The sequence below is a fragment of the Microcaecilia unicolor genome, chromosome 1 (genome assembly GCF_901765095.1).
Source record: "Microcaecilia unicolor chromosome 1, aMicUni1.1, whole genome shotgun sequence".
NCBI classification, from domain to species: Eukaryota; Metazoa; Chordata; class Amphibia; order Gymnophiona; family Siphonopidae; genus Microcaecilia; species Microcaecilia unicolor.
In genome coordinates this window covers 135,251,708-135,276,954 of record NC_044031.1, presented here as the reverse complement: position 1 = coordinate 135,276,954, position 25,247 = coordinate 135,251,708, and the positions used below count along the sequence as shown (strand labels likewise).

General features: G+C 41.5%; 1 protein-coding gene and 1 long non-coding RNA gene across 2 annotated transcripts in view; one reads left to right on the top strand and one right to left on the bottom strand.

Moving 5' to 3' along the window:
• Positions 1 to 1,049: 1,049 nt before the first annotated feature.
• LOC115468707 lies at positions 1,050 to 23,804 on the top strand. Its single transcript, XR_003941910.1, has 3 exons — positions 1,050 to 1,115; positions 15,072 to 15,131; positions 23,712 to 23,804. It is a non-coding gene; the product is annotated as an uncharacterized LOC115468707 (long non-coding RNA).
• COL1A2 (collagen type I alpha 2 chain) overlaps positions 21,129 to 25,247 on the bottom strand; it is an 83,022-nt gene continuing 78,903 nt past the window's right edge. Inside the window, 4 exon segments of the mRNA XM_030200610.1 lie at positions 21,129 to 22,058; positions 23,742 to 23,786; positions 23,788 to 23,949; positions 23,951 to 23,986. Coding sequence (XP_030056470.1) covers positions 21,912 to 22,058; positions 23,742 to 23,786; positions 23,788 to 23,949; positions 23,951 to 23,986 — 390 coding nt within the window. The 3' untranslated portion in view covers positions 21,129 to 21,911.

Here is a 25,247-nt window from a genome sequence, read left to right as displayed (position 1 = left end):
CCTGGGGAAGCCTGGGGTCCACCGGACCACCGGGCCTTAAGCCCTGACCTGTCAAGCCAGAATTGACAGGACAGGGCTTTTCTCCTATGCTTTCTGGGTATGTGTTCAAGAGCTCTGCCTAACGCACTGCTCTTGAGCACACGCCCAGGCACAATTCACCCGCAGTTGTCCCTCATGCTCAACACTATGACCGTGCTTAAATTTGCATGCCATTAGCATTGACCATGAGGGAACTGATTAGCTGCACTGACTGGGTGATAAAACTCTGGCGTTGTTCAGAACAGCGTCGGAGTTTTGAACATCTGCACCCCAGAGCGGCAGTGATAACACTAAAAACAAAAAAGAGAGAAAGAGTGAGAGAAAGTGTGTGGGAGGGATGAGGGTACGGAGGGGGGGGGGGGGGGGGGGGGATAACCTGTACAAAGCAGTAAGAGCAGCAAATAGAACCCTAGCCACATTTTTTGGGCAGACTGGATGGACCATGTTGGCCTTTATCTGCCATCATTTACTATATTGCTATGTTTTTTTTCATATAGGAACTTTGAAACCCACATATCTCTCACTATTTCCTTGCATATGTGCCTCCTGAATTTGACAGGGTCAGGCTTTTCAAGATGTTGTTGATCACTTCTAGAAGGCTTTGAAAAAAGCAAAACTGGGGATGCTGAGTAGAGGAAGCAATTGTTATGGGGAGTAATACGAACTATGTTAAAGGAAAAGATAAAAAACAATGAAAAAGTGTTAACTGTTGATATGAATCTCAGACTTTATAAATAAAAATTAAAAAAAAAAGAAAAAAGAAAAACTATTTTGCTGTTGGAATAGAATTTTCTGCTGAGAAAGAATATCTTTCCATTTCGCTGATACAAATTTGTACCATGTATGCTATTGACCTCGTCAACAATAGTCGAGTCAATGGCCCCAACATGCCCTGATTTGTGGTGTGCATAACAAAACACGGCAGAAAAAGGGCTAAATTAGTATACGTTTAAACCTTGTGAGCAGCAGCACCAGCCTCAAAATTGAAGGTTCTAATTCATTATTTCTGTTTCCAATACATGTGCCCCTCTTTTGATATGAAAACAAGAAGTGCATGTGAAGAGTGCCATCTAATGGTGAGATGTGATATTTCAATTATTACAGCTTGAATGTTTGAATTTGAAGTGGACTTTCAGAGATATCCTGTCGATGGGGAAAATTCTATAAATGGCACAGAAAATTAGATGCTGATAAAATTCAGAACTCTATGCTGTTCTATAAAGGGCAATCTGGGATCAGCACTCTTTATACAATAGCACTGACCGCCGAATTCCGCAATCAACTTTGGGCATGAGAACTTACGCCAGCTGAAACCTGGTGTAAATATTGGGGTACAAGTTGAGTGCAGATCCCCTCTATTCTGTAACACTGCACACATCTTTTTAAATGCCCCGACCCATCCATGCCCCTCCCATAGTCACACCTTCTTTTGATTTGCACACGATTCAAGTTAGGCTCCCATTGTTACAGAATAGCACGCAGCCATGTTGGCAACCAAATCATAATTAGTGCCAATTAAGTGCTTGTTAATTCCAATAATTAAATTATTGGCGCCCATTAACTAATTATTTTGGGCACTGATATGGGATCTGCACCCAAACAGGAGTAGCCAAGTGGTTAGTGCAGTAGCCTAAAAACAAGGGGAAACAGGGTTCAATTCTCACTGCAGCTTCTAGTGACTGTGTGCAAGTCACCTAACCCTCCATTGCCCCAGGTACAGAATAGGTACCTGTAGATAATATGTAAAACACAGTATATCAAATCCCATTCTCTCTCATTCTGGGTGGCCAAATTTTGCAACCATTATAGAATCCAGGGGAATGCGTAATAATGTATCACATTTTACAAACACAGATTTTAGTGTTTATTTTTTTATTTATTGAACCTATACAAGTATATAAAAACAATAACAATAACTGGGGGTAGGGGTGGGCAGGGTCTGTTGTTCCTTCAGCTCCCTATCTCATATAAGCCAGAGTACAACTTTCAAAAAACATAGCTTTCAAAAAACATAGCAAGTTCACCTATTTATGATCCACATTGACATTATAATAGCTTATACAAATATGTCTCTCCATTACTATATGGCGTGGAGGTGTAGCCTAGTAGTTAATGCAGTGGATTTTGATCTTGGGGAACTGGGTTTGAGTTCTACTGCAGCTCCTTGTGACCTTGGGCAAGTCACGTAACCCTCCATTGCCCCAGGTACCAAAACTTAGTGAGCCATCTAGGGACAGAGAAAGTATCTGCATATAATGTGTACAGCACTGCATACATCTAGTAGTGCTACAGAAATGATTAGTAGTAGAAGTAACTATATGGATGCCAGATTTTTAGAAAGGTACAAATTCTGTTCTTTCTCAGTTCAGTTAGTTTAATCATTAAGGGACCCTTTTACTAAGCTGTTGTGAGCGCTAGCGTGAACCTACCACATCTTAAAAGGGCTTGCCACAGGATACACTGAGGAATCCTGCGGTAATGTCCAAATGTGTGTGCACAAACCACACTCTAAAAAATATTCCAAAATTTTTCTTGGAGGGGGTGTGTCTGGGGCAGAAAGTAGGCGTGACAGCACAAATCAGTCACTCCCCTCCCCCTCCAACTGCAGCCTGTTGCCCCCTATAATAAAAAAACATTACCTTTGCTGGTGGGAATGCTAAGCCCCATCAGCTGACGACTTGTCCTGCCTGAGGCGTGCCTGCAGCAGCACTTATTCAGCAGGTGTGCTTGGGCTGCTAATGCCAGCTCTCCCACACATGCTCAGTTGGACCTGAACATGGTTTCTCTGCCAGCCTAGAATGCAGAAGGGTCCCAAGCCAAAGGTGAACACCAGTAACAGTACCTTTAAAAAGGCAGCAGTCAATATGCACAACAGCAATATACTGTACATCCCATTGGAATAGGCAGACAAGTCAGACTCATAGATTCTGACACAAAGCACATGCCAGCAGAATCTCTCTGACCTGCTCAGTCACAGGCAGAACACAGACCAACCTTAACAATTACAAAATAAAGGACCAAAAATTAAAATTTGTCCTGTAGTCCTTCCTTTCCCTACCCCCCTCCCATCCATCCCCGTGGCCCAGCATCAGCCCTTCTCTTCCCCACCATCCTTCCCATAGCTAGGCATTAGCCCTATCCTACCCCCTACCCATCCCTATAGCCCTGTCCTACCTCTCTACCCATCCCCTGCCCTTCCAAATCTCCCCCTCCCCCACCCTGAAGCACAACAGCGTTAAATAAAAAACGTTTTGCTTTTTACTCCTGGGCACTGAAGATTGCACCCCTACCCAGAAACCTGCCTACATTTATTTTAACCTGGGCACTGTAGAGCCCACCCCCACCCAGAAACTCACCTTTATTAAATATTCAACCTTTTTTTTATTTTAACTGGGCACTGAGCCCACCCCCACGCAGAAACCCACCAATATTAAAATTTATTGTTGGTGGGTTTCTAGGTGAAGGTGGGCCCTGCCCCTTCACTGCCTAGGGGAAAAATGTTTTTCCACCCCCACCCAGAAGCCCACCATAAGCATTACACTGTACATAATATATATATAAAAAATAAAATTATTTTACCTGGGCAGCTGGGCTTCAGTTTTCCAGTTTCCTATGCACACCATATACACTCAGTGTGCAGATTGTACTCCATATGCTGCTAGCTCCTGTGACTGTGGCCGCGGGGGAGGGCTGAGGCCTGGGTGGAAGGGGCTCAACTCAAGGCTGATCGAGTGAGCCAGCGAGGGCCCAATAACTTCTCCAGCTACTGCTGGCACAGTGGAGGACACCCAGCCAGCCAAGCTGCAGCACTGGCGTCATATTTTTCTGTGCATGCCATTGGAGAACAGGGGAGGGGGAGGCAAGCCAGGCGCCCTGGTCAGATATGAGAATATCAGCAGCCTGTACCAGCATGCGAGCGGTGAGCGCGCACAAATGTTACTTATAAACCGTGTCCAATACGACCTGATATATCGCAACACAATCCTTAGCTTTAGAATAGAAAATATAATAGACTGCAAGCCAGCTCGGAGTGAGAACACAGAACTGCAGCAGCACAGCAGTGGCGCTAGAACGACCGACTTCCATTGCGACCCGGATTATCACAAAAAAATTAAGGAACTTACCGCAGGTAGGAGAGCTGCTGTCTGTTTTTGCTGCCAGTGCCGGCTGCCTAAATTTATGTAGCTGTGCAGCGGCAGAACTGACAAGCGACTGCAGCCTATCTAGCACCTAGAAGATCCTCCTGATTGGAGGATTAGGACAAAGTGGGTGGGCCTGAACCGAGATTGGGTGGGCCTGGGCCCACCCAGGCCCACCCGTAGCTACGCCCCTGGCCCAGAAGAAAGACCATTGAGTAGACTGGATGGATGTATCAGACTCCAGATTGAGGCAGTGGATACTCAGAGTCTCAGCTAGTCAGGGACACTGTTCCTGTTCTGTTTGCCATCAGACAGGTACTCTGATGAGTTGCAAGATGGAATTAGTGGATTTGCACCTGTCTGACCCACTAGACTCTGTGCTTCCACAACAAAACTATGTTCTGAGCCTCTCAAAAGACTGTTGTTTGTACAGCCTCAGAGAAGACACTGCAGCCACAAGAAGAGGAGATTTATGGTACCTGCGACCCCATAAACCAATGAACTCTGGCCTTCCTGGCTGAGAGGAGAACCTTTTCTTTCATTCTGGACCAAGTTGCATAGGCAGACTTGGTTCACTGTTGAAAACCAGCTAAAGATGAGGGAAGAGTGAACTTAATCTTACCTGAGACTCATTGACTCACAGGGCGAGTTTGCAACTCTTCTATGGTTTAGATTATCTAGAAATATTTCTTTGAAAGGAAAAAGGAAAGTCGGAGCTAATTGGCATGTGTGAGGGCTGCGTTTTTACTTGTGCTGATATGTAGTGTATAATTTTCTCTTAGGAAAAACAATCATTGTAACTCTCAGGGCTTATTATTGCATTTTTCCAGATTAGATCTATTTAGTGATTCATTTGTTGCCAGAGAAATATATTTTTGCATGCTAGCTTTATTTTTGTACTGACTCTTGTTATCTGCAATAAAACAGGCTTATTATCTGTGTCAGAGCTTTCATAGTTCAAATCCAGAAGAAGAGATAAAACACATACCCTAGACATAATCCAAATCAATTCTTGTATACATCTAATATCCCCTTTCCAGGGTTCATTGCGGTTTACATTCTAGGTGAGACAAAAGCCGATAATGTTAGTGTGAGGTATGAGAACAATTAAAGACCATTGGTGTGATGCATGAGACCAAAAACATTATAGGAAAGGATAATTGATGATACTAGGAGGTAGAAGTCAATGGATTGTTATGAAGCAGTCTTTGTGAAGAGAAATATTTTTAGCCTCTTCGTGAAGCTAAGGTAGCTGTTTTCTGTTCTGATGGCAATAGGTAGAGAGTTCCATATTTTAACTCCAAGTACAGGGAATAGAGAGCTGAAAATCTTTTGATTTTGAATTGTCTTTTGAGTAGAGAGATGTGGTAGCCGTGTTAGTCCACTTCTAAAAGCAGTCAATAGAAATAGAATAAAATAAAACATAGTAAAGAAAATAAGATGATACCTTTTTTTTTTTGGACTAACAATACATTTTTTGATTAGCTTTCGAAGGTAGCCCTTCTTCATCAGATCAGAAATAAGGCTTATTTCTGATCTGACGAAGAAGGGCTACCTTCAAAAGCTAATCAAAAATGACTTAAGTTAGTCCAATAGAGAAGGTATCATCTTATTTTCTTTTCTATGTTTTATTTTACTCTGTTTCTATTGACTGAATTGCCTTTTGAAACGGTGACACTAGCATCAGTTATTCTTTCAGTCTGCTAGACTGGACCAAACTTAGCAAAGTGGTCTTAGCAGTTCAGGGGTGAAAAGATTCCCAGTTTTGAGTTCTTGGATTGTAGGATCTCCGGCGATTGAGGTTGAACTACAGGTTGGACTATTTTCCTCTGCTGGAGTAGCTCTAGATAGTTCAGACCTAATTTGGAGGATCTTATTGGCGAAGTGATCAGCTAGGTCTTGGGTGGTGGAACAAGTTTTCTGTGAATGTTCATCATCATTAGTGGAAGCTAGTTTTTTAACTAAGGAGAAATTTTGGTTGTTGTCAAGATCATCTTGACCTATTAGGCTGCTATAGTACTGGCGTTTTGAATCTGCTACTTTCTTTTTGTAGCATCGCAAAGCTGACTTCCATTTGGATTTATCAGTAGTATCTTTGTTCTTCCTTCATTGCTTTTCAAGGCATTGACATTCCCTTTTTAGGATGGATAGTTCCTCTTAAACCGTGGTGAATTTCTGGATGTCTTGACCTTTTTAGTGGTAAATGGAGCAATTTTGTATAGTATGGCTTTCACCTTGGTATCCCAGCAGGATTTGATCGAACCATGTGTAAGAGATGAGGTAGTGAGGGAATCTGTCAGCTTAGACCAGAAAGTGATCTCTGGCGGAGATGAGTTTGGAGGACTTGTGCCTGGTTAAGTTTGACATACAGATATCAATGGTGAAATCCAGTTGGAAGTGGTCAGACCATGGTACTGGCTTCCATTTGAATGAACTGATCAAGATATTAGGATAGGAAGTCTAACGTATGACCTTTTTCATGAGTTGCATCCTCGGAGAATGTAGTTAGTTCGCAGTCCTTCAGGAATGATTTGAAGTTGTAGACATTGGTATCCGCATCATTTTCCAAGTGTAGGTTTAAGTCTTCCAGAAAGATAATCCTAGAAAATTGGGACATGGCAGAGGAAGTAATCTCTACAAGTTGAGGTTCTGCCTTGGACAAGCTCCTGGAGGGCGGTAAATGAGGAGCAGGGAGATTTGATTTGCCTCTTTTGAATCATCACAGAATTTGCACAGCATATGTTCAAGTTCAGGGAAAACCCCAGAACTAACTAAAAACATGTAGAAAAAAACTCTTAAACATAAGACCAAGTCCACCTTTTTTTTTTTTTACCCTATCTTAGAGAGTGAAGAATACCATAACCGGGTGGATAGATGTGAGGTAATATCGGACTATCAGCTTCTGTGAGTCATGTTTCTGAGATAAACAGAAATCCCAGATCTGAAGATTCTAGCAGATCCCTGAGTAAGAGAGCCTTGTTTCCCATAGATCTGGCATTGATATACTGTATATAGTGGGGACAGGAGTGAGTTGAGACTTGTGTTCCAAAGGGGAGACTTTTTTGGGTAATTTCAAAAGGTAACGAATTTTTTAAGTTGTCGAATGTTAGCCATTTGGTTCTGATCTGAAACCATAGTAGTGTTCTGATGGTATATATTGGCATTGTCTAGCAGGTATATGACATTACACTTATGGTGTTTCTTAGTACAGTGTTTTCTAGACGGATTATAGATTACGGGGATAGGATTAGGCACTAAGTTATCTGATAGGTTGCCGCCTGACATGCTCAAAAGTGCTAAGTAAATCCATGTGAGCTACTTCATGTTGATAGCTTTTGGAGCTGATTTAATCAGGTTTAGCACTCTTTATCAGTCCTAAATGTGCGCTGTTAAAGACTTCAGAACAGAGTCCTTCCTGAGGGTAGAAGCCACCGATGGTGAGGAGAGGTCATGGTGTCTCAGGAGCTCATAAGGTGGGGAGGTGTGGATGTGTTGTTGTGGCAGACTCCAAAATGATGCTATGACTCACTGTTATTAGGTAGGGTTCCTCTTTCAAGCCACCATTCTTCCATAGTTGTGCAGCAGTAAGGGAGAGTTTAGAGTGTGCGAGAGGCCACAGTGTAGCTCTCATGTTATAGAATTGTCAATTTCTTTTGTTTGCTGTTTGAATTATGGTTACAAGTACATAGCTGTAATGGGTATTTGTATGACAGGGGAGAATAATTGACCTTAAGTACTCCTTGTGTTCCTCTTTCAAGCTGCCATTCTTCCATAGCCAGTCGTATAGCTGTGAAAGGAGAGTTAAGGGCGGGATGGCAGGCCACAGTGTAGCTCTCATGGTTATAAATCCAGATAATTCTCTTTATTCAAGTTGCAGGCTTGGAATTACAGTATGCAATGGATATGGGGAAGAGGAGGAGAGCTGAGCAGTTCAGGTAATTGAAAGACAAAGGAGAGTAATTGACCTTAAACACTCCTTGGAATGCAGCTAAGAGCAATGCTAACGCAGTACTGTTTTTAGATCTCCATAAAACTTGATAATTTTTCTTAGATACGTTTATTCGGTTAAAAATGTTGCTTCAAAATACTGTTTAGTTCTTTTTCTAAATTCACTTAAACAGTTTCTTTTCTTGGTTAAGAATTCACTGCATGCAGACTTGTAGAGTTTCAGAGTATAGCAAAAGACAGTTTGCCTTTGGCAGCAGTTATCAATGGTGTGTTAATTATGCAGATGGTGCTTGCTGAGGTTCTGAGTCACTTTGAAGTATCAGCTTCCCAGGAGGAGGAGCTCTGTTGTTGCTTCAATAAAGACTTTTTATTTAGAATGAGATATGAAGTCAGTCAGCTAATTCTACCTATATTTTGTACTTTTAAAACTTGAAACAAGGTAATTTGGTTTTTAAAGTCCAGTATCTAATATTTAACAGGCACTTTACTAGAGATATACATCAAATGGCTGTGTTTCATTCCTGTGAAATTATTTGGAAGTTTTAAAGCTGAGGAAGCTTTAGCAAGATATCACAAACTTAGAGACAGTGGCATGCCTAGGGTATTTGACATCTGGGGCTGGTAATTTTTTAACACCCCCCTCCAAAATCCAGTACTAGGCATACCAAGAACACAAAACACTCGGGACCTATAGAGCAATCCTACCATACCATACCATAAACAGTAATTTCTATGAGTCACACAGGGAAAAGGAAAGCATCTTAAACACTGCAGTAAGCACTAGAACATCAGTTCACCTATTGTAAAATGAAATCAGCCAGGACAGTATAGATCATCGATCCTGCACAGTCAATGCCAACTGAAAGCCATGTCTTTTTCAGAGACACAGATACACCCTAATCCACTATAGAATAAGAAGTCATAAACTTTCCATGTAGACAAAAATTTAACTGAACCCCCAAGATGCCAGACTCTGCATACAATGCAACACACCACAGAAACAGAAAATGTCCCCTAGTACTGTGCAAAATATAAAGACAGCAGATGTAAATTTGAAAAAACTAACAAATACCAATCACCACTTTACAAATTAACAAATAGAAATAAAATAAATATAGAAAATAAAATACCATTTTTTGGACAAATACATTTAGCTTTCAGAGGCCAAAACCTCCTTCCTCAGGTCAATACAGTAGACTGCTGTTACAGTATCCTATCCTGACCTGAGGAAGGAGGTTATGTTCTTAGAAAGTTAGTCAAAATGTATTAAAATTAGTCCAATAAAAAGATTACCTTATTTCCATGTTCTATTATAAACATTTATTAACACAGCTACAATACTACTTTATCCTAAAGCAAAAATAGAGAAAAAATGTTTTATTTACAGTTTGTTGTCTCTGGTTTCTGCTTTCCTCATCTTCTCTTCACTCTCTCCCTTCCATCCAGCATCTGATTTTGCTCTCTCTCTGTTATCCAGTGTCTGCCTTCTCTCTCTCCTCCCCTGCCATCCAGTGTCTGTCCTCTCACTCTCTCTGCCCCTTCCAACCACTCTTTGACCTCTCTCTCCCTTCCATCTACTGTCTGCCCTCTATCTCTGCTCCTTCCATCCACCATCTGCTTCTGTCTGCCATCTCTCTTTCCCCTTCCAACCACTGTCTGCTTTCTCTCGCCCTTCTATCCACTGTCTGCCCTTTCTCTTCTTTCCATCCACTGTTTGCCCTTTCTATCTGCTCCTTCCATCCACCATTTGCCCTCCCTATCCCATCCATCCAGCATCCAGGGTTTGCCCTCCCTCTCTCTCTCTCCCCCTTCCATGCAGGATCTGTCCCCCTCTCTCCCTCTGCCCCCTATTTTCAGCCCCCAGTTCCAGCTCCATTATCCCACCTACCCCCAGTTCCAGCCCCACTATCCCACCAGTTCCCAGTTTCAGCTCCAGTCCTTTTCTCCCACCAGTTCCGAGCTTCAGCCCCAGCCACTCTTCCTGTCCCCTTTTCAGTCCCTAGTCCTCACAGTTTCAGTCCCTGCCCCTTTTCAGCCCTCAGTTCCAGTACTAGCCCCCTTATCCCACCTACCCTCTTTTTCAGCCCCCAGTTACACCTGCCTTGCATTACGGCCCCCCCTTTCAGCCCCAGACCATTCTCTCATCTGCCCCCCTTTTCAGCCCCAGACCCACCTGCCCCTGCCCCAGGCATGGCCCCATTCTCCCTCCTTCCCACTTCTCAGACCCTAGTTCCAGCTCCAGCCCCCTTCACCCATCTGAGCACCCCCCGACCCAGTACCCACCACCAGTCAAGGAGTGGAGGAGTAGCCTAGTGGTCAGTGCAGCGGACTCTGATCCTGGGGAATTGGGTTCGATTCCCACTGCAGCTCCTTGTGACTCTGGGTAAATCACTTAACCCTCCATTGTCCCTGGTACAAATAAGTACCTGTATATAATATGTAAACCGCTTTGAATGTAGTTGGAAAAACCTCAGAAAGGTGGTATATAAGTCCCATTCCCTTTCCCTACCCTCAGCTGCCTCTACAGCTCCCTTCTCTCTGCCCCCTGCATTTTAAAAATCTCAGAATCGGCAGTGCAGCGCCTCGCACCTGCCTGTGAAAGAAGCAGATCACCTCATCATTGGGTCTTCCCTCACTGTGTCCCGCCCTCGCAGAAATAGGAAGTTATATCAGAGGAGGGTGGGACACAGTGAGGGAAGGCTCGATGATGAGGCGATCTGCTTCTTTCACAGGCAGATGTGAGGCGTTGTACCGCCGATTCCGAGATTTTTAAAGTGCAGGGGGCTGGGTGGCAGAGAGAAGGGGGCTGTCGAGGGAGCTGAGGGTAGGCAGGTGGGGACTGGGGTCTGCGGTGCCAGCGGTCTTTGGGTCGGAAGCAGTGGGAGTGCTGACACCCGGGGCAGACCGCCCCCAGCACCCCGCCCTTGGTACACCACTGTTTAGAGACAATACAAGTTATAGATATAAACTTTAACTCACAAGTTGTAGTGATGGTTTCAGTTTGCAGTTTCTGATCCTGATGTCCTTTGTTCCAATTGATGCAGATCTCTGGAGGCTTTTTTACTTGTAGATCCAGCTCATATCACAAGCAAAGAGAAAGGGTGCTTGCTTGAAAAATGCAGGGAGGCAAAAAGTTGCTTTTTTCCAAACAAAACAAATACAATTAACATAATGGCTTGCTGGTTGCTCCTGCAGAGTAGTTGTGCCACTTATTCCTACAGTTCTGGACCTAGTTTTTGTGCCTTCTCTTCACTGTCTCCACTGGAAAAGGTACCAAGCAATAGCACCTTTGGCATGAAAACACTGATAAACACTGATTTTTTATACCCTCAAGGAACCCCTAATTAGCTGGAAAATAAACAGCTAAATTTGCAATTCATAAACATCTAAGAATACAAGCTTTACTTATGACCCTTCATTACAGATCTTCCTATTAAATGAAAGAGGCCAGCCTTCTGCTCATTAGAGATATTTAAATGTCTCTATCAATGCTGATACTAGGTCCATCATCTGTTATCACCACAGCAACAGTGATAGACATTCTCCCCACTACCAGGCATTATGTTAGACCATCAAACATAGATCTTACACCAATTCAAATATGTCTGGATAAAGTGGCAGACTGGTTGACAACATATCAGTTGGTATTGAACCCATAAAAGACTATAACATCTTGGATAGTAGGGCAAGGCACATGTCCTTCTGTGGTACCTATGCTATTTGGTCAGAATATCCCTACAGTTAAGTCTTTTAGATATCTTGGGGTCATTATTGATTCCGCATTGACTTATGAGGAACAAGTATCCGATGTAGTGAAAAAATCTTTCTTCCATCTGAGGCGACTTTGGTCAGTTAGAAATTCAGTAAGTAAGGACTCTCTCAAAACACTGACATCTGCGTATATTACTTCACGTTTAGATTACTATAATATTGTATATGCCGGGATTACTCAAGCCAACTTAAAGCGATTACAAAGAAGTCAAAACACAGCAGCGCGTATGATCTGCAGGGCCCGGAGGGATGACAGAGTAACACCTTTATTGCATCGTCTGCATTGGCTCCCGGTCGAAGCAAGAGTTAAGTTTAAAGCTCTTGTTCTGACTCACAAGGCCTTTTACGCATTAAACCCTAGTTACTTCTCGAATTTAACAATTTCTTACACCGCTTTGCGAACTCTTAGATCCCTAACAGATAATAGGTTAGTTACTCCCCCTCTTGCTAAGGCTAGATGGGAATCTACCCGGAGATTAGCTTTTTTCTATTTGTCCCCTGCCCTTTGGAATGGCCTTCCAAAGGAGATCAGATTAGAGAAATCCTACATCCATTTCTGAAAACTTTTGAAAACCTTCTTCTTTACAAGCTATGTAGAACAGAATTTAGCATAAGAGATAAGGTTAAAAAAAAGGGTAGCTTAACTGTATATTAGATTTTTAATTTGAATTGTTTTTTTTTTATTACGTAGTTAATTCTGATTTGCTGTGCTTTCCTGTCATGAATGGAATTCCTTTGTTTGTTTATTTGTATACATTAGTTGTTTTTATACATATGTAAACCGTTCTGTTTTGCAGTTGCAATAAGATACGGTATAGAAATTAACATAAATAAATAAATATTACGAAGAAATGCAAAATTCTACAAAAAAGACTCGGTATCTAAACCTACCACACCAAAACAGCACTAACTGCCAGAACTCAGCAACTTAGCCTATGAAAGTTATTACAGCAGGTACTTGAACAAGTGTAGAACACTCCAGTCCTTGGGTGCTACTAGCACATTTAGGTTTCAAGATATCCATCTTGAATGCCTTGTGGCATGCCAAGACCTGAGTTGCCTACCTCCGTACTAGGATATCAGTTATACCTATTATTGGAAAACAGAATTAGCCAAATTGCTATACAGAAACTACATGCTAGCAGAATCCCTCAAGTTGGTCATGCATGCAGAACACAGAGATGGGTCCTCATCAAATACAGAATAAATGATCACATTAGAAAATGTGCAGACAAAACTGAAATGGGGTCCCAAATAAGCTTGAATCTCTGTGCATTGCAACACTGGAGAAGCAACATATTACCTCTTGTACTGTGAAAAATACAAATATATAAGAGATGCATATTCCAGTCACTTAACTAAAATAAAATTTCTTTTTTTTATTTTATTTTTATTTTATTTTTCCAGCTGTCTTGATCTGGTCTCTTTTTTGCCATTTTCTTCATCACCAGCCTTCTTCCCCTCTATCCAATCCAAATCTCTCTTCTCCACCCACTCTTCCATTCAACCCCAAAATCCCGTTCTCCTCCTTACCTAATTTACCATTCAATCCCTTAGTCACCACAGCTTTCCTAGCATAATCCCAAGTTCCTACTCTCCTCCAAGGTATTGTGCACCTATAGGAGCAGCTCTGTGGGTGCTTGAGTACCCCCCCCAAATTGAGAGAATTCGTTGTATGTGGCCAGGGAGGGATTATTTCCATTGGGCTTAGCACCCCCAACAATTCTGAAAAGTTGCCTCCTATGTGTTCACCTACTCCATCCTTGAGTTCTTGGTATCTCACTCAGTTTTCAGCCACGACCCTGTCCCTCTCCCACCAAAACACACACAATATATTTCCTCTCTCACCCCTCCACTGCACTCCCATCTCTTTTCACTGCCTCTCATTCTCTTTCCAATCTTACAGGTCATCCACACCACTTCTCAAGCCGTCCCTACTTTTCTGCCTCTTTCTTTTACCATCTCACACCCTAAGTCATAGCATCATACTCATACACAACAACCAACTTCCAAACATTCTTTCAAATCACTGCTCAGTTGCCATCCTCTACTCTCAATTCTATTTCCATATCCACTTTCCCACCCATTCTCAGCATTCCTAATCCTTTCTCTTCCTCCTCTCCCCCCCCCTAAAACAATTAGAGTCTCCACTCATCCCTGTTCCAGAGTGCTTACTTTCTGCAATAGTCTCAAAATCTCTGCTGTCTCCCAGTTCCCATCCTCCAATCCTCCTGTCCCATTCTGCTCCTGCTCTTCCACAACCAGTCCCTGAGCTCCACCTACAAAGGCACCAGTATTATTGGGCCAGCGGTAGTCCTGGAGGAGCGAGCGGTAAGCCCACTTTGGGCTTACTGCCGCTCTATGAAAGAGACCCTATATGAGTAGCTGCTCATTTCTTTCTGCTCTATGCCTGACCTCCCAGCTCCTTTGTTCTATATCTATCAGTCCAGTATAGCTCCTTAATTCCTGCTTGTTGATCTAAGCCATTCTGTCCAGCTCAGCTTCTTGGTTCCTGCTCCTAATCTGGCCCTTCAGTGCTGCTCTTTGGCTCCTGTTCCTCCTTGATGTCCAAGCCTCTACAAGTGCACCTTACATGTGAGCACCATGTACCCTTAATGGGACATTCCCTGAGATGTTGTGCCAGCCCAAGATTACAGGGTAACCTAGGCTGGAAAAAGCAGCCAGGATATCTAATGGCTGAAAGGACTTAGTGGATGCCATTCAAACAATGCAGGCCCAGCTTCACAGCTTCCAGTATAATGTTGATTTCTTGCAAGAACAACCAAATTACAAGAACACTCTGATCTTACATGATACTTTGAAGGTTAGATCTCACTTTTGAAGGTGGACTAGTTGAAAAATCCTGTAATCCCCTTGTGACAGCCACTGGTATAACATCAAACAATAGCAATTAATGCTAAGGAGTCATGACCAAAGGATAAGGGTTCACAGACAAATCCGGCACCCACCATGGAGTTAAACATTAAAAAAGGTTAAATGTATTTCTCTTAAGAATAATTAAAGATTAAATTGTTAAACCATGTGAACAGTATTTCTATTTTTCTAATTACAGGGTTCAAGACCAATAGGCCATATCGCAACTTTCAGATAAGTACATACAGTTTGGAATTACAGTTTTTAAAAATCCTTTTTTCATTTGTTTGGCTAACTTAGCATTCATCAAGAACTTGTCTTTAAGAACATACAGAATCTTGGGTGCAGGATCTCAACCAGGTAAATATGTCTTTTCCTCTCCCACACATTACCATGTCTGTAAAAAGAAAAACAAAGCACGGTGGCCAGATTGTATTTAAATGCAGAGCATTTCAAGTAGTACACACAGAGAAAAACTCATGGCCAAAAGTGCAACCAGTCTCGCTTTTTACCCAACTCATCCCTACCAGTTTACCCGTCTCCCTCCCACAGTCGCTACACCACATTGAAATTTTGTCTTCCAGTCCAGCCTCACTCATCTATACCACCCACATTCTCCCTACTTGTCAATAACAGCCCATCTTCCCTACCTAACTTGTGTACACCATAAATGTTCTCCCAGACCATCCCCTCTTCTTTCTTACCCCCTTCTCTTAATCTCTGCTTTCTCTTTTTTTCCTTCTTATCCTATTTTCCATCATTTTTTATTCCCTATACATAGTTTGACTTTAGTCAATGTTTAATAGTAGTAGTAGTAGTTTGGAGGTAGGATGCTAAGTACTACCACTATCCATAACTGTTCCACTCCCCCATCCTAAACTTCTCTGCTTCTTGCTTTCTCCTGACCTCACCTGCTCTTCTGTGCTCTGTCTTTTACTAGTTCTCCCCATTAGGTTCACCCTCATCCATCCCTAGTTAGTGCCCCTCCCCTGTAAGCAAGTCTCATCCAAACTTCATCCCTCCTCATTAGATTCATCTTACCTTTCAAATTTTTATTCACCCGTCCCTTCCTCACTTGCATAGATCACCTTCCTGCTCCCTTTCCCTACAGCCCAGAACATCTCTATTCCCTGACACCATTCCTGTTTTCCCATCCCATCCTATCTCATCCCATCAGTGTCCCAGCATTCACAGATTGATGGACAGCTACAGTTCCAAATCCAGGAAGTTTTTTTTAGAGCTGCTCTACCACCTGCATGCATAAGCTGTGGAGTCAGCAGTCAGTAAATCAGTAATCCCAGAAACATAGCTGTATGTAGTGCTTCTGCCTTCAGTCCGAAAATGTGAGAGATCTCATTCTGAGTGGAAGATCCTTGGACCCAAAGGTGTGCATTCATATCAAACTACTGTGTAAACCACTGTGTACTGCTAAAGCTGTAGTGGTCTCAGAGTCAGTAGCTGGGGAATTGAAGCAGGGCTGTGTGACATCCTGAGCAAGGGTTGAGGGTGGGCCTGTGAAATAACACAGCTAGACAAAGGGATATAAATGAAAACAAGTGTTTATTTAATTGAATCATGAAGCCTGTTACATCACAGGACCAGGAACAAAAGATAGAATACCTCTGTAGTTCAATAAGCAGTCTTATGCAGGCCTCAGGCTGGCAAGGCATGAACACAGTCTGTGGCTGGTAGGGAGGCCCTACCCAAAACACAGCCTGTGAGTCTTTTTCAGTTCATCTCCGAGTACTGAGAGCAAGGCTTGTCAGTCTCAAACGAGAAGCAAAAGTGGTTACCTCAGCCAGGTTACAATTCTTAAGCATAGGTGGTGGTGGCATACACTGGGGTTTCAATTCCGTCTTCTCTCTGGTTCAGCTTAACCTCAGTCAGGCCCTGCCTTATATACTTCCTGGTTTAAGCTCCACCCCTCCTCTTGGCTCACTTCCTCCTGGGCGGGACTAGTGCTGTTAAGGTGGCTTAGGCTGTCTACAGGACTGTTCTTAAGGGTGAGGGTAGAGTTCTATAAATCCCCTCACAGGCTGGTTGTAGGTTAACCAGTGACCACTACAAAAATGGAAATTGGCACCCTCTTTGGTAGCGTTAGTTTTGACATAACACCCCCTCCTTTAGTAATAGTGATGACTCCAACACAACATCCCTCTTTCTTTCTGATTTTACCAAAGATCCTCTTCTTCCTTCCTCACTCTTTATCTGTATCATTATTCCCTATCCCCACTTTTTTTTTTCACTTTGGCCAGGTTACAGATTCCCTGTGGCAATGGGGCCCAGGGCAATTGCCCTGTTTTCACTCCCCAAACACAGCTCTGCTGCACAACTCCTGAATCAGCTCAGGGTCAGCATTTGGGATGTGTGATCCATGTGGCTGCACAGGGCACTACGAATGAGAAGATACTGCTATAGTGGTACCCATCCCCATATCCTTCCACATCATCTGGATATTGCACCTGAATCCAACCAGACACATCCAATTCTCCCTGAATAGGCTGAAAATGGCCTGATAAAATGTTCCAAATTACTTTAATATGGTTGAACTAATTCAGTTTCAACCTTTCTATGCAGCTGTATTGAATGTCTAAATGTATCATGTTTCTCCAAATAATGAAACAGGAAATGACAAATGGAAACTGACAAAATCTCAGGATTATAATCAAGCCATAAGTCATATTGGTAGGCATCTAAAAATCATGACCACCAATAAACTCTTGTAACCATTTTAACACCACCTTCTCAATGAAACTATCCACTAGTACAAGACTAGATACAAACCAAGGGTCCAGAATAGACTCTTAAGAGTCAGTTGAATGCTAGCTTATTTCAGAAAATCTAGTAGACCGCTTGTGCATGTCGTAAACAAAATTTCCCTAAAGTTCATAGGCTTTTTTTCTCATATGGTACCACATGCACAAATTTCAAGTGAAGATGTGGTGTTTTTCATAGATTGTAGTAACTTACTGGAGAAACTGTTTCCCATATAATGGGCTGGGCCTATTCCACATGAACACTTTCAGGCTCAACCACACAATTCATGGAAGGCTTTAAAAATAATGATGATGACGATGATGATAAAGAACCCAATCAGCAAAGAATATATCAGAAGGGTTAGAATAATCCTGAAGGCTAAACTCAATAGTGGAAATATTATTAGGGCTATCAACATCTGGGCCATACCTGTCATTAGATACAGTGCAGGAATTGTAAATTGGGCTAAGTAGGACTAGAAACTTTGGATTATTGAAAAACATTGTAACTGTCAACTATGTTCTGTATTTCTGTAGTAATGTTGACAAGCGTTATCTTCCTCGTTATCTTCCTCACAGCACAGCAAGTGCTGCAAACAGTGGAAGAGGAGAAACAAGGCCTAGTTGCCTACATTAACAATAGTAAATAGGATGCAATAAAATTAGTAAATCAACAAGGCTTACTTCAGACCAAAGAAGCCAAGCAGGTCTACAGACATGAACAAGTAAGAAATCAAGAAGAAAAATAGTACATAACCGTTCCATGGACAGTATATTAAAGACACTGAAGGAAAAATTGACAAATCCATAATGTGGCAGTGACTGAAGAAAGGAACCATGAAAAAGGAGCCAAAGGATTTGTCAGGGCAGCACAGGGACAAACACTTCAAACAAATGCAATAAAGGCTGAATTTGATAAAACATTCACTGACAACAAGGGCTTCCTTTGCAAAGCAACCAAGGAGACTGTGGACCACTGGCTGCAAAAAGATAGCCAGACTGACTACAAGGTGAGACACAACAAAGTAGTGGCCATAATACCCTGGAATATCTATCAAAAGTGTCATTTGCCTGTAACCACAATGTAATAGGACCACAAAATGAAAACCATGGTAGGAAATGAAAAGCTAAATTTTCTCGGACTTCAGAATACTGACTGACAAACACTTGTCACACAATACACCTAATATCACTGTGGTTAAAAAGAATCAGGTGTGGGTGAGAGATGTGGCAATACCAGGAGACAGCCATGTTGAAGACAAACAGTTGAAGAAGGTCATGAAATAGCAAGACTGAAATTGAGTGGCCCTGGCAAAAACCTGCAATTGTTGTCCCTGTAGTAACTGGCACTTTTGGAACAGTATTGAAAGACCGGGAATAACATCTAAACGCACTGGCCATTGATAAAATCACTATCCATCAACTACAGAAGGCTGTGCTGCTTAGAACGGCCCACATCCTGCACCAATTCCTCTGAATATACTATGCTTTCGGGAAGAACTCGATATTTAGAGTGCCAAATCCAGCCAAGAGCATCTGGCTAGCAGTGTGAAGTCACAATAATAAGAGTAATTATAATCTCTCTATGGGGCACTACCTTGATGTGGTGGAAGGCTTGTGTGCTCTGAGGATGCTAGTTCAAATGCTGTTCAGAAAGTCTTTGCTGATATAGGGGTTCTTTTACTAAGCGGCAGTAAACACTAGTGCGTGCTTCCCGCATGCCAAAATGCACCACGATGCGGTGCACTCAGGCAACCTGTGGTAGTTCAGGCATCTGTGCACGTTTGCCTGGCGCATAGTGCCAGGGGCGTGTTTGGGGGACAGAGAGTAGGTGTGCCCACCGCTAATTGGTTAGCACAGCTACACACCAACCGACAGCGACACCTGTTAGCCTACTAAATAAGTGTCACTAAGGGCTCATGTGCTAATGGCCACCTGCTAATTTAGAAATTAGTGCCTGAACCTTTAATAGGAAAAATGGAAATATGGCCATTTTATAGCCATGCTAAAAGTGGCCTCAGCATTTGGGGAAACTCACATGCTAATCAGAGCGCATGGTCCCTTTTAGCACAGCTTAGTAAAAGGGCCCCATAGTTTTGTATCTTTCACTTCAGTTTTCAACATATGAGTTATGAAATTGAAAACTAGTTTGTTTTTGTTTAAACTGTATCAATATTTCTGAATCTTCAAGGTTTCATGTTTCAGAAGACCATGCTGGTCACTTTTACAATACTGTGAATGTTTATGCTATAAGGCCAACACATTAGAACAGAACTTGGATTGAAATGGCAAATAACATGCAAGAATTAGTCAGGGGAAATGCTTCAGTTCATTACAGTTTAAAGCTTGGTATAAATAAGAAGTAATATAGTTCTATTTGTTGTAGTTGAAAGAAAGGTTAATTGCATATCTAGTCTTAACATCAGCTGAAATCAGTAACTACAGCTAAATCAGGAATTTCTGTCTCTCTCTCACTTCCCCTTCTCCCTATCCTTTTCTCCATTTAACTCCTCACCCTCATAGAAATAAATTTCTACAATTCTATACAAAGCCAATTAAAACAGTAGTTGGAATTTATGGAAATCTAAGTACTTACTAAACGTTTCTTTGATTTTATTTGGACCTTTGTTGCAATGGGCCCTGCTGCAGATAACTTGAGCTAAGCTTTAGTAAACAGGGGGATATATTTGGTACCAGAATTGCATAGCATTCTTACCTATGACTGCATTAACCTGTTACTCTCATTATCAAACAACATCGGAAAAGAATTAATGGTTCAAATTCCAGTGGGGTCCTTTTAGGAAAGACGAGCTAGCGACTTTAGGGCGCGCTAATCATTAGTGCGTGTTAACGCTAATGACACCCATAGAAATTATGGGCGATTCTAACATTTAGCATGAGCTAAAAATGCTAGCGCACCTTTGAAAAAGGACCCTTGCATATGATAAACTAAACCAAAAACAGAAGGCTAAGCAAGTAAAATGTGATAGACATAATGCACATTAAGAAGTTCAGCATTATGGTTTGAATAATCCCTTTGTATTTCCTGGCAACAAACAAATAAGCCTATAGAAATAATGCAAACAACTTTTGTGATCCTGAAAATCAGACAAGTTCATTACTGATCAATTTAAAAAAAAACAAAAACACTGAAAGAGCAGAAGAAATGTCTTTGTACAGTTTACAACCAACCTAATTGGGATGCGTGATAATTCAGTAAATGCTGAAGAATGTTCATGTATTTCAACTAGTTTTCTTCCAAATATATAATTGGATTTAAATAGCATTTGAGATAGTTATAAAGCCCCCTGCCTTTGTAAAACCAAAGCAGGACAGCTAAATATTTTACATGATTCAAATAAATCATACCTGCAGCAAAATGCATGCCTGATGGTATCGGCATTGTGCATTTAACAGTGCTTAATCAAAGTTAAATTGTTAATGCAATGCAGGTCACGAGGTTGTGGGAATGTAGAATATTACAATATGAGAATATTCCTGGTCTTATTTTTTTAACTTAAAAAAGAAGCAGGTAAACTATATTAATGCATATATTTTGGTGCAACTGCATTTAAGCAAGGAACTTTACTCACCGAATTACTATTTTTGGAACATTGGACATGCTTTATTTTCAATTTGTTTCACAATTTATTTAAACATCTCACATATACAAAATAGGTACAATTAAAATTTTGAGAAATGATGCTTCTTTTTTTTACCCATCCAAGAGGATGAAAATGAGATGGAAAAAGATGAACCCCTGAATTTAAGGAAGAGGACAAAGATGGGGGAAATGATCCACATGCTTAATCAAGGGGCTAGGTAGAATATCCTGATTAGGTTTGGAAACAAATTGCAAAGGAACAATACAACTTAATACAGAAAAGTGGTTCTTAAATGCTGCTAGCACCATCAAAGTTCTTCAAGTATCTGAAAGCGGTAAGACTGTAATTAGCACCTTTGTATCAGGACTGAAACTGGAAGCACCTTGATTCATATGTAGAAGCACCTAACAAGGATGTGGATCACACTTGGGTATAAGCATATGAGGTAGTTTAACCTTTTGGAAGTTGTGGTTTTAAACTTCCTCTTTGGAAGATAGTCAAAGGCCACAAGTGGTGCAAACTTTCACGGTCTTTATTTTTATTTTTCTTTTTTTTACAAAGGCTGACATTTCCCACAACATGGTGTTAAAATCTTGGAAGACCTCCGAGTCCTTTTGGGCTGTATTAAATTGCATTGCACAATGCTCCGATTACTCCTCCTCTTTTGCCCAAAGTTTAAGCAAGTAGATGACAGAAGAAATGGAAGGAGTCAGCTTTCAGTATAAAAAAAACAAAGAAATGGCAGAGAGAGAATATTTCTTAATTTAAGTTTAGTCCATTTATTTGAAACAGACTGGGCCAACGTCCACTCCGAGTTCCTGGTCAGCGCCACCAATGTCCAAAGGTGCAATATCGAGGAAGGGCAAGCGAGATGGTTTATTTGTTCTGTATTCAATAACTGTTTTGCCCCATTCGCCGGTGTGTTTCTGCAATTAAGCAATAAGGCATTAAAATATATTAAACATGAAATGCAGTTTGACACATAACAGAATTTTTATAAGGAGCTGGTAAATATGCACATTTTATTTAATGTGTCTTGTAATAGCATGACTTTCATCAGCAGCTGAACACAGAGATCTGTTCAAGATGGCTTGTGTTTCATTCAAGTAATTTTTCTATTTGGCATTGCACAAAACAGAAGAGTTTTGTTCCTTGGAAAAGCCTAAATCTAATAATCTAATTTGACTTATTCTGATATTTATATACAAATATAGTCTATTATCCTTTACTGTTGCCGGTATTTCAGAGTCATTATTCTCTGCCTTAGCTTCAAGGATTGCTTTGCTTAACCCTATATAATCAAAAGTATGATGTGATGTCTTTTTATTGGACTAATAATCCATTTTTGACTAGCTTTTGGGAGCTAATGCTCCTCAGTTCATAGCAACAAGAGCAAAAGGTGACATTTGTCAGAAAATATAAATGAATCATAAGAAGAAACCCAGTGGTATGTGATGGAGGAAAAGCGTTGGGCGGAAGGACGAAGGGTGATTGGTGGCAGGCAGTAAAAATTTTGAGGGCTCCATAAAGAGTTAACAATTCCAGATTCTTTGCTTTATTTTTTTCTTGTCAGTTCCAAAGCATCTGATCCTTTTAATTTGAAAGTCTTACGTGCCTGGATTGATATTTAAGTATCCTTTCTTGAATTCTGATATTAGATTTGTGCTTACACTACCACTGGGTGGCTATTCAGTGTATCCCTTGATCCGAGTCTGTCCCCCTCATAAGAGGATATCATAACACCATTGTGAAATAATGATATTCACCTGCAGATCACTGAGTCTGTCAATAGGGAGTCACGGTATAAACTGAACCGCTGTCGTCTGCTAAAGGCTGTACAGCAGAGCTTCCCAAACTGTAGGTCAGGACAAAAAATGGGGTCACAAACCCACATTTGGGGTCAGGACCTAGGTGGGCTCTTCATAGGTGCACCATTATTCTGAATCTCCAGGTGGTCACACAGTTTTTATTTAGCCACAATCATGGGGTCATAGCCACACAAAAATTGGGAAGCACTGCTGTATAGTGTTGTGGAAATTCCTAGCTAGGGGGCCATTTTACTAAGCTGCGGTAGGGCTAATATGCGGGTAGCACACGCCAAATCGACCCTACTGCAGGGGTAGCATGGCTGCCCTGCGGTAGTTTCAAAGTTGGCACACCGCTGCTTCCCATTGTAGAAATGTATTTTCTGTTTTCTATCGTGGGGGGTATTCCCGGTGGTAATCGGCAGCGTGGCCAAATTGCCACGCGCTGCCTGATTACCGCAGGAGTAGTGCGTGAGTCCTTACCGCCAATTAAATAGGTGGCGTTAAGGGTTCAGGCAGTAAATAGCCACCCGCTACTTTTCATTTTAGCGCATAGCCATTTACTGCCCCATTAAAACAAGGCCTTTTACCCAGCTGCGGTTAAAAAGGGTCCAGTGCACCTAATTTCACATGCTCACACTAGCTCAGGCCACTTTTTACCATGGCTATGTAAAAGGACCTCTTAGTCTGAAACCAGTGGGATTGCTGTAGGATTCCCCTTGACTTTCTGCAACTTTTCAGATCAATAACATGTATATTGACAACTTCTTCTAGAGAGAAAATCAGCATGTCAGTATTACTTACAGTGCAGCCATCTTCAAGCACACTGAAAGTGAACCTGCTGTTGCCCTTCAGCTCGTAGTTCAACATCATTGGAGCCCAGCAGAATGACTGCCTTCTTCAGGTTGCCAGTCTCATCATCCTTGTAGGCAATGCTGTTCTTGCAGTGGTAAGTAATGTTCTGAGAAGCATGATTGGCCAGCAGACGCATGAAGGCAAGTTGTGTGGCCATGGTCCTTGGAGGTTAAACCTTCATCGTTGTATTCAAACTGAAGTAACAAAAGTTCTAATGAATCCACATGTTAACCATGGTCATAAATCTCAACAGACAAATTCATCCTAAATATTTTTGAGAATATCCTGACTGCCAAAATATGGCTAAAAACCAAGGAGATGAGTATTTAAATATCAATATTGCTACCCAGAAAAATAATCACTTATGAAACTGCACCCATTTTGTAAAAGGAATCATTGCACAAACTGACTGTTGCTTAAAAAAATACAGGTTTGCTGAAAAATACCCAAAGATGTGCATCTTAACTTTACTAGGAAGAATAATCTATAAGTGGATCCCTTAATGGTGCATCCTCAAATTAATGTTAATTTTGCTTAATTGAAATAGTTTTCCTCTTCAAAGTAATCATATTAATTAACTTTGTATTACATGAATCCAAACTTTTCTAACTGATCTAATCTTTCATGACACAATCAAAGGACAATTCTAGACTGGGCGCCTACGATGGGTACCTGGAGAATGCCTAAAAAGGAGCCTATTCTATAAAAGAAAATAGGCATCTACTTTCCTTTATAGAATATTAGCCTAACCAAGTATATAGAGCGAAAAACAAAAGCACAAGGAGCCTTCAAGGGTGGGAGCGTCAACTCAATATTTATTAGTCAGACCCGACATGGTCTGGTTCTCCGGCAGGTCTCTCTTTTGCGGGGTACCGCTTATGAAGCTTTTTCCTCGCACCCGTGTTTTTGTAGCATCTTCACGTTTAAGACTACTACCCCTGAAATTTTGACTGAGTTGACAATATTGGACAACGTCTATACTGATAGACCCCTGACGCAGGCGGTTTTGCTGAAACACGGGCATTGTCGGGCCTGACGCTTCACCCTTGAAGGCTCCTTGTGCTTTTGTTTTTCGCTCCTGTGTTGGGTGTAGTTCTAACCAGATATATACACACCTAGAAGTTAGGCACAAGCATTTATACAATCCATAAAGCTGGTGTAATATTTATGCCAAAATGCCGGGGATACATGTGTAGCTTATAGTGCACACATATGTGCCTATATGCTACTAATCTAAACTTTTATGCATATATTCCCAAATTCTACATATGGTGCTCAGTTTTGGGCATCCAAATTTGGGCATTATCCCAAGATGCACGCACAATTTAACTGACTAACGACCTATTAATGAGCAATTACTAGATGCTACCAACTAATTATTGTTAATTGGCACCAATTGGGATTTGCGCATGCATTTGGCTGCATGCTATTCTGTAACACCAGGTACCCAAATAC